Genomic DNA, 16,591 nt, shown 5'->3' on the forward strand with positions numbered 1-16,591 from the left:
TAGAAGACTGAAACCAGTTTGAAATGAACACAGCTCACATCTGAAGTGTCCGGTGAGGGCGAGGCGAACTCCCAGCATCCTCCTCTGCAGGACTCTGTAGATGTTGGTCTGAGAGAAGGAGCGACCGGACTGAAGACCGGAGAACGCCGAGTCGTACACCTCAGACAGGAGGAGCTCCACACCTGGACAGGAAGTGCACGCCTTTATCATGATCCCCCATCATCATCATCGTGTGTGTGTGTAGGGGTGTGTGTGTGTACGTACCTGTGTTCTCCAGCTCTCTGCCTCTGCTGTCTGAACAGAAGCAGAAGGAAGAAACTGCCGGGAAAAACTTCCTGAAACTACTGAATGTCTCAAAGGCCTCTGGGAACCTGAAACGACACACATGTACAGAGATACACACTGAAATACACACAGAGATATAGACAGACGGGTGAGTTACCTGTTGAAGGCGTGCAGCAGGTCCAGCTCCTTCCTGTCGGTCATGTTGATGAATTTACACTGAACAGGGAGGAAGCTGCCATCTGTGTCACACTGAGGAGGAGACTGAGACCCGGAGCCGTGCAGGAGACGCCTGGTCCTCACCTCACAGCTGCCAGGACCTGCAGGTCAAAGGTCAAACACATTATATACAAATCCTTAAAGACATACTACGAAAGATTTGTCACTTCCTGTTTGTAAACATGAACATGTCACAGTAGAAATGTGGTCATGTTCTCTTCTTCTTGCACTATTTGTTTCCCATGTTCAAAGTTCACCACTTTGAAAACTGAAAATAAAAGCTGTTGAAATGATAAGGAAATGTGCGGTGCTGATTTTATTTGGCAGACACAGGCTATTAGCAGTTAGACATTATGAGGTTCAGACCTTTGCTGGGAGGAAATTTGAGTAACTGGACCTCTTTGTATTTTAACGTAAAAGCCCTGGTGTATAATATCATCAGTAGTGTTGTCAGTGTCATCAGCAGGATCAGTATGACTATCAGTAGTATCTGTACGTACAGCGTTGAGGTGTCCCGGCCTGTCTGGTCCCGTAGAGCTCCATGCCGTCCTGATCCACACACCAACACTGCCCCCTGCTGGAGTCACACTGAACTGACTCAAAGAGACCTGAAGGAGAACACTGCAGGACCGACTGCAGCTGGCAGGGAGACGGACCTGCAGACAAACAGACAGACAGACAGAAAGATAGACCCGTCACCTAAGTACACTTAGAGAAAGACCGTGACTGCCATGGATGTGGCGTAAGCTCTAAAGAGGCAGGGACAGACTCTGCACTGCTTCAGTGGATGAACAGATTTGTCAGTAATTAAAATTCTAAATTCTGGTCTTCATAATATAACTTTAAATTTAAGGTAAATGCAGGCTGACATAAACTCAGACTGTCATTATCAGGGAAAGCACTATGACTGATTTTACAACACGTGATCTGTAACATCCCTGATCATTTAGCATGTATTATGGTGCTGTTGTGTTTCTCACAGTGAGGTGCAGAGCTGTTGGTTCGAGTCCCGACGACCTCCTGACCTTCAGCGTCAACACACCAACACTCGTTACCCCGCCCACTGCACTGCACAGGTCTAGACACACACACACACACACACACACACACACACACACATTTGTTATAACTCCAGCATACAGTTCTGGAAATAACTGGACGGAAGAATGATGTTAAAAACACAATAAAAACACACACTCCAGTCCATCATGTTTTTTTAAATTAGTCATAACTTAACTGTTAGACATAATTCAAGCCAAAGCAGCACATGAGGTCTATTTGTTAACACTGTGAAACTAAAGATGGCGCCAGCGTGGAGCCGACACGTTTAAATGATTTAATGTTATTTTATGTTCTCTGTATTTTCTATTTCATTTTGTTGCATTCTTTAACACAGATACAGAAACAGAAACACAATTATGTGCTGCAGATATTTACCTGAACCTGCCATCGTGTGTGCAGTGAGGGACGTCACCTTGTTGCTTGGCAACAGCCCCGCCCCTTAGCCACTCACATCTGCTCAGGGTTTCTGACTCCAGCTGGTACTCTGGACAACAATAAGAAACAACGACATCATCAGCAAATAATAAATCATTTTAAATAATTAAACGATCAGCTTGGCATGCTCCCTAAAGGCTGATGATGAAATCACCAGGTTTCATCAGTAAACTGACCTTTTTTTGGCTGCATCATCAAAACAGAGCAACACAGGATAACAACTTGTCACAGTGGCTGAGCCGCTGGCTAGCAGCTAACAATGTTAGCCACAGTGTTGTGTTTCTGCAGGAGCCACGCTTCCACAACAGAGGGAGCATGACTTCAGTCTCAGGATGCCATTACTCCACTGTATCTTTACATAAGTAAATACATAATTAATGCTCTGAATGTCACGTACAGAAACTTTAGTAAATAATGAGGAGGCACAATAACATTGGCATGTCATTGGTTTCGGACGATATTGGCTTCAAAATGAAATATCAGAATCAGCCGATATTTCTGACGATATTTTACAACCTGATTTTTTTTTAACCAACTAAGTCAACATGTACAAAACATCAGGTAAATGAAACAGCACAGGTAGCAAAACAACATATCTAAAAGATATACAAGTATGTATGAAGAATACAAAGGAGAAAAATAAAAACAGACAGATAAACATACGATAAAATAAATATGTGTAACCCTTTCACAGTCGCCTCAAACTGCACTAATTACAGCCAGAGCAACAAAGCAGAAGAGGTAACCGCTGTGTGCTTGTAAGTGACAATGAAAGGAACAATAAGGCTCATTGTTTAGTCCTTTTTCGGTGGCAGACATGGCGCACGCTCAGCTGCAACAGCACAGGCTCCACTCGGTTTTCCTACTAACTGTTGGCTGTTCTGCTCCATGCTGATAGTGATAGTCTGACAGCGTAACAAGCAAATTACCAGCCAGTGAACCTGAATTCTACCAAGTTAACTCTGTTTTACAAAATCCCCACAAAGTAAAACAAAAGGCTGTGAATTATTTTCCTGAGGGCTCCTAAAGGAAACATTATTTATAAATGCATATTATTTAGACAATGAAATTATCGTACGACACAATGCAAACACAAATACATGGTCTCAAACCAGGTGTTACATAAGTAGGCCTGCATGAATGAAAATACATATAAAAATAAAACTGGGGTTCAAACATACAGATAAAGAGGTTAGTCACAGGATTCGGGGAAGAAAGTTGCATAATCTTCTATCATATATGGATATACTGAATATCGGCCAAATGAGTTGTTATATATCATCAAAATATCCATTATCGTGCATCCCTAGTAAATAAACAATAAAAAACATCTTGAAAACAAACTACTCACAAGAAACAAGAATTCCAAAAACAAAAAACAAATCATCACCAACAGCACACCATAACAATTTATAAGGAAACAAACCCTCCTTCCACCAACCAATAACACAAATCATCATCTCAGGCTCGTTTCCAAACCAGCTGTGATGTAACACTGATTTGTAACTTGACCAACATATAAAACACAGTGTATACTGTGTGACAGGTGACACCACTGTCTACGTCCCTGTGTCTATAAAGAAGTGACCTGTCTGATGTCATGGTCGCGTGTACAAACACAGCTTCTGGGATAAAACATCATGTCTTCAGTTTTACAGACATTAATGAGCAAACCGTGGTCATCACACATCGTCACAAACATGCCGACCTCAGCTTCTTAGCTGCTGATGTCGCATGAACTGAAAATAAAAGTATCACCTAAAAAATTCATTACGAATTCATTAGACTGTAAATGACACAAATAAATAAACAAGGTAAACCCTGTGGGTTGTTTCTTACTGCTCTGTCAGAAAATTCCAACTCTCAGCTGTCTTGTGTCAGAATTACTTCACTGTTGAGGAAACACTTACACAGAAGCATGAGGAAAAAGGAAGGCAAAGACGCGTGTTGTTTCCTCACACTTGTTTCTAAATCCCCTCACGCTCTCAGCTGCTGCACATATTCTGCTACACCACCTCTGATCCAGAGCTGACTTTCAATAAGAGTCAAAAATTAGCTTTATTGGCAAAGTATGTGAATGAACACACACACACACACACACTTTCAATTTGTTCTTACTGTACATACAGAAGAAATTACTGGAAGATAAAAACAGACATACAGCTGACTAGAATTACCAACGTGTGTTGTGAAACTCCACAAAGTCAAGCTGCACTTACAGTTTACATCATGTCTGTCCAGACTTGTATGAAGTCATGAAAGTTGTCAAAGATTCAATTATGGATGCTGCTGCAAAGAAGCTACAAATTCTAAAACATGGATGCTTCACACACAGAAGATCTTTACAATCAGCACAGTTCAAAGTGGACACACAAGTTTCATTCACTGATTTATATGACACATAGAGACAAAATCAAACAGCTTCGACGAAGACAGAGGGACAGACAGACAGGCAGACAGACAGGCGGTCACAGTCCCAGGGGAGTTCACCTGAAGCTTTGCCCTGCAGCAGCTCCAGGCAGCAGACCAGGATGCAGGCGATGCGGAGCAACCAGGCCATTGTCTCCGTGGTGACAGACTGAGCATCGCGGCGTCTTTATAAACCTGCAGACCTGCTGAGTCACCGTGAGGAGGACCACCAGAACAACACACCTTCATCCCTCCTTCCTCCTCTTCCTCCTCCTTGTCTTTCCATCTCAGTGGAACCGTGAGTTCTCAACCACCACTCAAGAGGCGGCCAGCGGGCCATGAAGCCCTCTGATTGGACGAGAGGATCTCTGAAACACAGGTGAGTGGTGGTCAGTGTTCAGTGTGACGTCTGTTACTAATCCAGCACACTGAAGCGCTCTCACCTGATGATCAGATGTTCACACTGACAGCACATTTATATATTTCCACCCATATCACAGAAAGGTTCATATTTTGGAGAGTTCAACACACACACATCAATTCACTCACAAACACGAGCAGTTATTAAAAAAAGAGGAAAAAACTGTTTACACTGTTACACTAACTGTTTACAGCTCAAATGTGCTGCTGTACTTGTGAGTAAGGCTGCAACTATTATTACGATTATTTTCACTATCAATTACTCTGACCATTATTTTTTCAAATAACTGATTTGTCAATAAAATGTCAGAAAAGACTGAAACATGCCTGTGTGTAATTTTATCGAAGCCTGAGGGGACGTCTTTAAATTATATTTTTTATCCAACCAATTGTCCAAAAAACAATATAAGATATTCAGCTTATTATCATCATGTAAATTCTCACAGCAAAAGGTGAAAAAAAACTGAAATGATTATTCAGTTATCAAAATAGTTGTCAATTAATCATCTGTCAATTAAATAGTCAACTAATCATTACAGCTGTAGGGTGAGGACCAACACACTGACATAATGCATTCTTTAGATCCTAACCCTTACCTTAAGCATCACAACTAAATCCCTAACCCTGACCTAAAGCTCTGGGGCCATATTCACAAAGCTTCACGTACAAAGCGTCACACTTAGTGACGACGTTCTCAGAAAATTCTTAGAATTTTGACGTTGTTTTAGAATTTCCCCTTAAAGTTAAGACTAGGTCCTGGTAAAGATAAAAGTTAATGAAATGCTACAGATTAGATCGTGCAAGAATAATATGTGTGGTGGATGTCATCTGGGATACACACACATTTATGCCAGAAATAAAATGATCACAACACTGAGATATTTGGAAAACTGAAAAAATGCAACTGTGCAGCAGTGATGACTTGAGTCTGTCTCAACCTTCCATCAGCAGAGTGATCACATTAACACTGACAACACTTTCAGTCTCATTGTGATGCAGTTCAGTTCATTTCCACTGGGTGTCCTCACACCTTACAGGCTCACAAAAGGGCGTGTCTCTGCCAACCAATCACATCTGTTAAAAGAATGCATCATAGCTAGCAACTGTTCAACCACACTACTTAACTAAAGCCTGAAGCCAGACGGAAGATGACCAATGTGAGAGAAACACAGCGATATCTTTGGTCGTGGCTCTAAAATGGTGGTCCAACGTCGCACAGTCAGAGAGGTTGAGGGATGGCCGTTGTCACGATCCTCCGATCATGAGGTGGTGAGACACCTAGCAGCTAGCAAACACACACACACACACACACACACACACACACACCGCAGTATATAGTGCGCACAAAACTTAAAGTTATAGTGCACCCAAAAATGAAATTTCAGCCATTATCTAAGTTTTAGAGTCCTCACACACAGAGATCCAAGGGGAGAGGAGGTAGCAACACAACTCCACCTAATGGAGGCTGACGGCGCCCCAGCTTTTTATGTCGGGGCTTCAGGACACTTGGATCACTACGGACGAGCAGTATGGAGATATTTTGTGGTTTCAATTATGTGTTTTTGGACGTTTGAATCTGGGGCGCCGTCAGCCTCCATTAGGTGGAGTTGTGTTGCTACCTCCTCTCCCCTTGGATCTCTGCAAGTGATGTGAGGACTCTAAAACTTCACCTGAGCCTCCCTCGGCATATGGGTGAGTAGATAATGGCTGAATTTTCATTTTTGGGTGCACTATCCCTTCAAGGTTATCTTCGGCCATTTTAATGTTATTTTGGACATTTTATTAACTTTATTAATGATAACAATAATGTTATTAATGTGACCCTCTATGTTGTGCTTCACAGTTGAAGTAATAACCCTGCAGCATCACTCAGTATGTGAAGCTGTTGCATCGTATGTCGTAGCCTGTGATTCAGTCGGCGCTGTCATCGTACAGTCTGCAGACATCAAACCTGATGTTGTACCCAAATTAATTAGATCCATGTCACACAGTGTAGCTGCACTAAACTTAAAGGATTGATAAAATCTCAGTCTGTTTTTTGCTTAAGGTGAAAGTTTCGGTCCCGTCCTTGCTCAGAGTTGCTCTGAGAACTTTCCTAAATTACTTTTAAGCTCAGACTCCTGACTGAAAGTTTCTAGGCTAAGTTAGGAGCTCTCTGAGTGGTCCCAGGATGTTTGTGAATATAGCCCCAGATCCATAATGTCCTCATTTTCCAAAATAGTCCTCACTGCCAAGGTCCTAAACACACATTGTTCTCTTAATGATAGACATACAAGTACACAGACACAGACAGACAGACAGACACACACACACACACACACACACACAGACTGTTCAGCATGCCAACATGCTCACAATGACAACACTAACATGCTGATCATGTTCACCATCTAAGTTGTGGCTCATAAGCTGTGAACACAGAGTCCAGTTGGGCTGTTGGGAATGTCATTATTCTTCAGGTATTGGACTCATGAAAATGTTGACCTGATGATGATGCTAGATGAAAAGTCAGAGGATCACCAAAATTATTAGTTTATCCTGATGGGAACATGAATGATGAACCACAGTTCATCACAATCCATCCAACAATAGTGATGTTTCAGTCAGCAGTGAACAGACCGACAGGCTGACAGAGAGCGGTGCAGCTAACATGAGGACTAAAAACAGATGGAAAACAAATGGCTTTAAATCACATCTGTTCCTCTGTTTATCTTCATGGGTGAAACTCCTTTCCTCCTGATATGGTCACCTCCGCTGTGGGAGCTCTCCACTACCTTTGAGTCGGTGTTTACATCACAGACAGTTTCTGAACGTGACAGGAAGTGGATAAGACACATGACAAATTATAAACATATTTATAGCAGGCTAATACTTCTTTGAAAAGAAAGGAGGAAGTGGGATTGTAACCACAGGTGTTTCATGCGCCATCTCAGTTTCACAGTGTGTCAGTGTGTTTCTCACCACTGCTGTGGACCGATCGGACATTTTAACACGAAAAAAGTTAAATCAACTGAATAAAAAAGTGAGGATGGCAGTTTGGGACAAAAAGATTATCTGGGGCTTCATGTTGCTGCTGGCTGGTAAGACTTGGACTTTATGTTACTGTATATTATGTTAATATCTTTAATGATGTTTTTAGTCACAGTTTCAGTTTTTCACATTGAATTGATAAAATCCAGAAACATCTCTGATTTTAGAATTGAAGCTCTGATACAGTTCTTTTATTATTTAGTTTTCTATTTTAGTACTGAAGGCTCATTTTAATTGGTTTCCACATCAAAGCTCTCCCTCTAAATCAAGGTCCTTAACTCTGAAACTCAGCTGTCATCACTGTGTTGTGTTTTTCCAGGTGCTGTGGGTCAGAGTGTGAACTATCCACATCCTGTTTGTGCCATGAAAGGATCGACTGTCACGCTCCCCTGCACCTTTAAAACACTGGAGCCTGTCACTGAAAATGGAAAAGAAGTTCTGATAAAGATCAACAGAGTAGTCTGGTGCCCAAACCATGCGGTTTGTCATGGCAGCACTCCGTCTGTGTACGACAGCGAATCAGACAACAACGACCCTCGTTACAGATACCTGGGTGACAAGAAGGGAAACTGCACTTTACAGATCACCAATTTACAGGAGGAGGACAACGCAACTTTTCGCTTCAGGGTGGAAACTAATCATGCCAAAGCAACTTTTACTGGACCACCAGGAGTGAAAGTCACAGTCAGTGGTAAGAGTATCATATGAAAATGCTATCAATGATAACAATGGCATTATTAAAAATAATTAATTTCTCTAACCTTCATTCAGCACTGAGAGCCAGCCTCTCTTTTGCAGAAACACCCTGTTCAGTTACACCTTCCCCACCCACATTCACAGCTGAGCCTGGGGACCAGTTCCTTTGAACTGATGAAGTTAAAATTCATTTACAGTAAAAATAAAACAAAGAAAAGAGGAAACTATGAAAACTACAACATTTAACTAAAAGCAATAAAAAAAACAACAACAAAAAAACTAGAGATGCACTGATACAGCCCTAGTCCAATATCAGCTTTAAAATGAACTATCAGAATCAACCAACATGCTTTTTCTTAATTTGCACAATGACTGAATATCACAGACACTGAACAGTGTTTCATGTCTCCATCAGCTGGTGGGCCGTCATGATTAGAGTATGTATGTATAATATAGTGTTGCACGGTATACCGGTACTAAAATAGTACCGCGGTACTAGAGTATTCCAAACGGTACTATACTGCATTTGGAAAATACCGGTACTTTTTAAATTGATTCAATTCATTCATTTATTTAATTCATTTATGCACACAAACGCCTTCCTTGTTCCTGTTCAAGCACATATTGCACAAGTGGTGTGTATGACAACACCTGTATCAACATTCGCAGCTGGCGCACATGAAAAAAGACAAGAGAAAGTCTGCCTCGCAAAGGGAGACAACACGAGACAACACCAACTTGGTGGAACATTTGAGTTACCAAACCGTGGCGTCCGTACCGAGGCACTTACCGAACCATGATTTTTTTGGTACTGTTACACCCCTACTATTTATTGTTCTAAAGGTTTGTATCCAAAAGGACTTTTCCTTAGGAGAAGTACTGAAAAGTATCGAAATTCATATTGGTATCGGTACCGAAACACAGATTTTGGTATCGTGACAATACTAGTATAATATGATGTTAATTCCACTACAGAAGAGACTTGATGATCACTAACATTAGGTGGGGGGAAAATGGATATTTTGATATCAGTATCTGCCAAATGAATCGTCATATTATATATAAAATCTTAAGGATACCCACCCCTACACGGCAAAGCAACTGCTATGTATGAACACTTGAAGTGAAAGCATCCCAGAGCGCTTTATCAAGACGGCAGCAGGACAGTACCATCCTGTTTACTTTTCATCCCCACCCAAGCATGATATATTACGATAATCAACACGTGTTACGTGTTTCTGTCATATTGATAATCAACATGTTTTTGCCTTACATTACTTTAGATTCTGAAATGAAGATAAAGAGCTCCTCGACTGAGACAGAGATGAGAGAGGGTGAATCAGTCACACTGCGCTGCACAGCAGAGTGCACTTTCCACCAGCTGGAGGTCACCTGGTTCAGAGATGGCTCCGCCCTCCCAGAGACTGGCCCCGCCCTCAAGCTTGACCCTCTGACTGCAAAGGATTCTGGGAACTACACCTGTTGTCTGAGGAACAACAGCTTCACACTCTCCCAGCCGTACAGCCTGAATGTGGAGGCTGAAGGTTTGTTTCATCGTTTTCTCTGTGGTGGAAATCTAATAAACACCATGTACAGCTCCTTAATGTGAGAGAACTCTCCTGAATAATGTAACTATCATACAGGTTTATGTTCTGACCACCAGTTTGAGTTATTCACACAGTTCCTGACAAGTCAGGGTTTTTTCCTGTCAGTTTGGCGACAGACTACAAAACACATAAGCCTTTGCTGCTGGTAGTGGTCAGAGTTCACACTGGTTGTTACTTAGCTCATACAAAACTGACCAAGAATCTGAATGTAAATATTTTAGATGGCAGCACACAAAACAGAATATGGAGCTCTATGATTGGAGGTTTGTTAGTGAAATGCAGCCTGGGAGTCGTAGTTGACGTCTGTCTTTCAGTTTTTATGGCTGAATCCAATTGTCCGGACTTCACCCCACTTGCAGATTCACAGACTTTGCGGGCGCGAAGTCTGTGAGTGAAGAGGGCTCCAAATCCACAATTCAACCAGTCCACAAGGGGCCTAAAGCTGACCTCCTGCAGACTTAAGCAGACATTACTGATTTGACTGCCCACAATGCATTGCAATACAGATTTGACTTAGTAGGGGGTTTTTTTTTCTTCTTTTTTTTTCTGCAGGGCAGATGAACAGACAGAACATGACAGCATTTACAATGATTGTAATCTTAGCTCAAACATTTCCATGGCAATGAGTTAAACAGTCTCAAGGGCTGTCTATCAGAGGCTTACGGTCTCTACCCTCGCAGACTTTACATGATGACAGTGAACTCGTCACAGTATATATGACTGAAGTTGGCAAGGGCTCAGTCCACAGCTTATGTCCACAGATTTATTGTAGAATTGGCTTTTAATAAAGGACCCAAGAGAGTTTCATGTCAGTCGCCAACACTGGCAATGAGAAATTAAATAAAATAAAAACATTTCTCCTCCCACTGCACAACTCTGTACTAATAAATCATCAGTCAAAATCAAATAATTAAAATTCAATTTTGCTAATAATTAAATACCCAGTGTTAGTATAATTAACATGATTCTTGACTTTGGAAACAACAGTTGACAAAACAGTCTCACCTCCAGGGGCCTCATTTATAAAAGAGTGCTTAGGATTCATACTAAAAGTTGACATGCGCCCAAAAGCTGAAAATGGTGTGTGCCAAAAAATAATCAAATTTATAAAACCGTGCGCACGCACACTTGCACGCAATGTTCTCTTTATAAATCACAGACCTCCTGGAGTTGTGCGCACCCAGATCCGCCTCATATTCCGCCCTCTACACACCCTAGTTCAACCATAAATGGTCATGCAAATCACCTCATGAATGCGATCTGCATATAAATAAGCCGGCATGCGAGTGTTCTCTCGTTGTGAGTCATGGTGACAGGTGTAAGAAACGTACCAAAAAACGGAATTTCTCTGAGGGTGAGCTAGAGACCCTTTAATGGGAGGTGGAGGACTGAAGAAAGGCTTTATTTGGTGGCCACAGCAGCGGGATCACTAATAAGAGAAAGCAAAAAAAGTGGCAACACATCAACGCTGCTGATGCTGTCAGCTGTGTCTGTGGGACTGCACGGACAGTGACAGAACAAAAAAAAAAAAAGTGGTCTGATCTAAAGGTAGACCAAATATTTCTACTCCTTTACTATCATGTAGTTAATGTGTTGCTTTTAAATTTGAGGATGTTTGACATTGATGTGCGACATAAAGAATCACATTTATTAAAGGTGGAGGCAAAAAGGAGTATGTGCCAGTACCATCTTGCGCAATTACGCACGAGGGTCACCACAGTATTTATATGTTTATGGCAATTAGTCTGATCAGACACCCGGCCTGAATTACAGCATAACCCAGTGGTATCCCTGTCCCAAAATACAACGTGTAATTTGAAATACAATTCAAAGATGAAAGTGTAATAGGCGAACACGTTTCTTCATGCCGGTTTTGTCATGAACAGCACATGTCTAAGTAGGGCTAACGGTTGTGCTTAATGGCTGTATTTCGAGACATGATAAATGCACTGGAAATATTTAGCTAAATAAATAAATATATTCCATGCAGTCGCGCCGTCCTCTCCCCCTCCTGCGCTCACAGAGTGGACAATGAGACGTTAGAGGCAGTGCGGATTAAATACGTATTTAGAAAGAATTTCAATTCAGGATTTGAGTTGTATTTTACAACGTTTTTATGAAACAATTATCACTCACTCCAAGCTCAAAATAAGGCTGCTGGATTTAATTTCAATGATAATGTGGATCTAAGGTGGATATAGCGTGACATTAAATTTGTGTGAGACATCAATAAAAATCTGACTCCACTTCTCCGCCTCGCTGTCTGCGTCGCCACTTCCCAGTGTCTCCAAAATGTGCGCACGCATGACTCAGAGTTTGCTTACAGGTGCGCACATTCTCCCGCCAAGTTTATTTTTATAAATCACAACCTTTGTGTGGTAAGTGGCGTACGCCACTTTCAAGCCCCGTTTTGTGCGTAAGCAAGCTTTATAAATGAGGCCCCAGGTCAGTTAACTGGCTGCTGTGGTGCTTTCAGTATCATATATGACTGACACTTAACATCAGAGTTCAGAGAACGTATCTCAGAGTGGATCTTCTTGATTTTTTTTTTTTTTTTAAGATATTTTTTGGGCCATTTTGCCTTTAATGGACAGGACAGGTAAGCGTGAAGGGGGGGAGAGAGAGGGGATGACATGCAGCAAAGGGCCACAGGCTGGAGTCGAACCTGGGCCGTTGTGGCAACAGCCTTGTACATGGGGCGCCTGCTCTACCACTAAGCCACCGACGCCCCATCTTCTTGATACTTAATGTCTACAGTCCAACATCTCTCTGTCCATCTGACATGTCTCGCAGGAACAACTAGTGCTGCAGTTGACACAATGCTGGCTATACGTCTGGTTCTCTTTGTTCTGCACACTGTGCTCATCATCATCGTGGCATCCATCATCATCAAAAGGTAACTTTCACCTACAACAACCAAATACACATCAGTCTGCTCCTTCATGTGCCTTTATCTATGCAACAATTTTTCAATCAAACATCGCTATCAGCAGATATTGTCCTTGTCGACTGCCACTGGCCTATCAGCAATGAAGATGAAACACACTAACGGCAGGGTCTCGTGTTTTTCTGTTGTGTCAAATCAGTTTTGCACAGCCTAAAATGCAGAGCTTGAAACTAGCGGTGTCCCATCATCCCAGTGACAACAGTAAACGTTAGGGGCTAACACAGCAGATCGATACAGCATAGTATTGTGATATTTTGCATGGCGATATTGTATCAATACATGGACGCCAAGTATCGATCTTTTATAATATACATTATTATCTTTTGCTAATACACATTTTAATCCTAGAACAATAAAATCAATGATGCTAAAGTTTTTTTTCCTGGTGAGGTCAGGAGAGGTCTCCGTCAGTGGCATTTGGCAGGAAGTTCATCAAAACAAAGATGGAGGCACCGGAGACAGAAATCAGAAATGTGCCTTCTGTGTTTAAATCAAACGTCTGGACTTATTTTGGATTTTTTTTAACACAGAAAGAAAGGAGAACTTGGATATGACACGTGTGATTTACAGCAGTGTCATATGAGAATAAAATACTCTGGGAATACTATGAACATGAGGGCTCACCTCACACGCCACCATCCAGAGATAGTGTTAGCTGCTGACGGCCAAGCTAACGCTAAACCCGCTCCGCCGAAACATCGACCAACACTGACACACCTAGCTCGACACAACTACCATCCAACTGTGAGAGAGCCAAAAAACTAACACAGTCCATCACCTACTTCCTGTTCAAAGATCTGCGTACATACAGCGCTGTCGAAAACAAAGGCTTTTGTTACATGCTAAAAACACGTGAACCCAGGTATGTGACTCCGCCCCAACAATTTTTCACTGACACAGCTGTACTCAAGCTCCTAAAACCACAATTTGCAATTGCATTTCCTTGAACTGATTTAATATATGGATCTACTGCATCTGTTCTATCATTAAATTGTATTTTATCTTAATCTTTATATTAGTTTTCTGTGCAACACTTTGTAACCTGATTTTGTGCTATTATAATGATTACATTTCTGAGTGAAATCCTAACTTATTTTCTACTTAGTGACTCTGTTTTTCCCATCTGTCTTTATCAGGACATGTGTTTGCAGGAAAGCAGCAGCAGAGATCTGAAAGACTTGACGGCGCAGGTGAATCAGTGACGTTCACATCAAACAAACACCATTTTCTGTTATTCTGTCTTTATGGAGGGTCTCTGAGTGTTCGGCCTACCTTTATTCGCTTCCTGAATTAAAAACAACTGATGATGGAAAACAGATTGTTTCTCTTTCACCTCTTTATCTGAAAAGAAATGTTCCTGTTTGAGTGGGCAGTTTGTCTAATGAGAGCAGGCTACTGTAAAAGGTGTCTTATGAGATGTCTTATGAGTAAAGCTGCACACAAACAGGAACCTGCCTCCTGTCACAGGCAGTGTTGCCAACTTAGCAACTTTGTCGCTATATTTAGCGACTTTTCAGACCCCTCTAGCGACTCTTTTTCAAAAAAGCAACTAGTGACAAATCTAGCGACTTTTTCTGATGTTATTGAAGACTTCTGGAGACTCTGTTGTGAGAGCACGTATCATTCTTAGTCTTCTCAACGGGCAGCAGATACTGCCGTGAGCTCCTCTCTCGCCCCAAAGCACTCGCAGACGGCCCAGTCCTCCCTCCCAGCAGCAGTCAGAGCAGGAGACGTTAACCCCTCCACGTCCAGACTGCAAGTGAATCGCACATGCGCGGAACCGCCGCTGGCTGATCTATCGCTCTGATCCCGACCTGGTTTACAGTCAGGACAGGATGTAAATGTAAAATTTTCTTTGTCTAATATAAATCACTGAAAAAAGGTTCATTTGTAGTTCTAAACATATTCAGGGTGTTTTTTTACTCAGTTTTTGTCTCTCCCACGATGTTATTCCTCTCTCCTACAGCATCCATTACAATTACATGCATATGGACAATTATGCAAATTAGGCGATGACGTCATTTAGCGAGTTCTAGCGACTTTTAGGACAGCCAATAGCTACTTTTCTTACTGAGGAGTTGGCAACAGTGGTCACAGGAACATTTCTGATATTTAAAGCTGATAAAAACAGCAATGCTGTAATTTCCTGTTCATGTCATCGTTGCTCTTTCTGCTCTTTTGAAACACATACCATATAAATTCATGCTCCTCCACAACTTTGTGGGTGCGTATTTGTGTAACAATTCTCCAAACCCACAGTTCAATGGGGTGTGGACCATGAGAGGGCAGACCACAAACATTTATGTCGCAGCTTTGGTGTCAGATTCAGAACCATTACACCCCGATAACATCCTCTCTGCTTCTCTTCAATTTAAGTTCAAAGTTCAAAAGGTTTTTATTGTCGATTGCTATATGTGCAGGACATACAGAGAATCGAAATTCTGTTTCCCTCTCACCTAGTATAATGTCTTACAATTTAAGAGCTAAAAGAAAGCTAAATTGTAAAATACATTTTCTTTTTTAAATAATGTATAACCTTCCCTGTTACCTCTGTGGAAATAGTCACATTTGTTATTAAAAACCAGCACAAGTCTGAATACTGATACAAAACCCTATAAATTAAACTGCATGATTTTTCTGTCTTTTGGCCTGAAACACTTAAACTTAAGCTTAAACTCTGCTCCTGTTTCAGTCTCCATGACTTCAACGAGCCCTGACATCTGTGACATATCAGCTCTGATACTGATCAGTGTTTGTTTTACTCAGCAGGATTGTCTCTGTAGTTAATATGATTTACAGGAAGTCAAACATATGATGAGTACATATATGTCCGTGTATGCAGCTAGTGTCCGACTGTTGTGTGGTTTTTTTTGTGCATTTTTTTTTGCTTCAGTCAATACTTTCAGTTCTTTAAGCTGTTTATTTCTATCTGATATAATGATGCTGCCATCAAACATGGAGTCTTGGATTTGAATATCCACCTTAATGTGAGGAGCTTTAAAGAATAAAACATATACTGTATAAACTGTTTCACTTGTGCATCTTTTATACTTTACTTTTACTCTTTCGTATGACATATTTTGTATTCTATGCAATATTGATATCTATAACAACATGAATATAATACAGTACTCAATATCTCTGTAATATAATACAGTTAGAACTACAAATATAAACTACAATTAAATACAAATACTTTTAGTTCAGCGAGTTAGCTTGCTTGTTGCAGTTGACTTCCTGCTTACCAGACACAGCAAAAAAGAGAGCTCTGTAAAAACCTCACAAACATCTGGATCTTCAGTCATCAGAGAACAAGGCGAGCACACATTAGTATGTGCTAGGCTAGCGGCCTGTTTCCGACATGCCAAACAGAGCCAGAGAAATGCTGATTTGTAATGTGAAACTGCTTTAACCCATCACACTGCTATTTGGATGACTAGTACTACAGAGCTGGTTATCAACTAGTTCAGTCAACTCTGGGTTT

At 41.3% G+C, this 16,591-nt stretch overlaps 2 protein-coding genes across 2 annotated transcripts in view; one reads left to right on the plus strand and one right to left on the minus strand.

Moving 5' to 3' along the window:
• The window catches only part of tg (thyroglobulin), a 30,395-nt gene extending 25,837 nt beyond the window's left edge, over positions 1-4,558 (minus strand). Inside the window, exons 1-7 of the mRNA XM_078171190.1 lie at positions 4,489-4,558; positions 1,939-2,047; positions 1,482-1,579; positions 1,002-1,157; positions 443-602; positions 265-371; positions 39-182 (exon numbers count right to left, since the gene is read on the minus strand). Coding sequence (XP_078027316.1) covers positions 39-182; positions 265-371; positions 443-602; positions 1,002-1,157; positions 1,482-1,579; positions 1,939-2,047; positions 4,489-4,558 — 844 coding nt within the window. The remainder of the gene's footprint in view (positions 1-38; positions 183-264; positions 372-442; positions 603-1,001; positions 1,158-1,481; positions 1,580-1,938; positions 2,048-4,488) is intronic.
• Positions 4,559-7,734: 3,176 nt separating this feature from the next.
• Positions 7,735-16,122, plus strand: LOC117266443 (B-cell receptor CD22-like). Its single transcript, XM_033641653.2, has 5 exons — positions 7,735-7,907; positions 8,177-8,548; positions 9,837-10,097; positions 12,954-13,056; positions 14,244-16,122. The coding sequence occupies exons 1-5, from the start codon at positions 7,856-7,858 to the stop codon at positions 14,278-14,280; spliced, it is 825 nt and encodes a 274-aa protein (XP_033497544.1). The 5' UTR covers positions 7,735-7,855; the 3' UTR covers positions 14,281-16,122.
• The last annotated feature ends 469 nt before the right edge of the window (positions 16,123-16,591 follow it).

This window comes from Epinephelus lanceolatus, chromosome 10 (assembly GCF_041903045.1).
Source record: "Epinephelus lanceolatus isolate andai-2023 chromosome 10, ASM4190304v1, whole genome shotgun sequence".
Taxonomy (NCBI): Eukaryota; Metazoa; Chordata; class Actinopteri; order Perciformes; family Serranidae; genus Epinephelus; species Epinephelus lanceolatus.

Coding starts and splice junctions, on each gene's coding strand:
- LOC117266443 (XM_033641653.2), top strand. CDS start 7,856: ATGGCAGTTTGGGACAAAAAGATTATCTGGGGCTTCATGTTGCTGCTG. Junction 8,549..9,836: donor AGTGAAAGTCACAGTCAGTG/GTAAGAGTATCA, acceptor ACATTACTTTAG/ATTCTGAAATGAAGATAAAG. Junction 10,098..12,953: donor CCTGAATGTGGAGGCTGAAG/GTTTGTTTCATC, acceptor CATGTCTCGCAG/GAACAACTAGTGCTGCAGTT.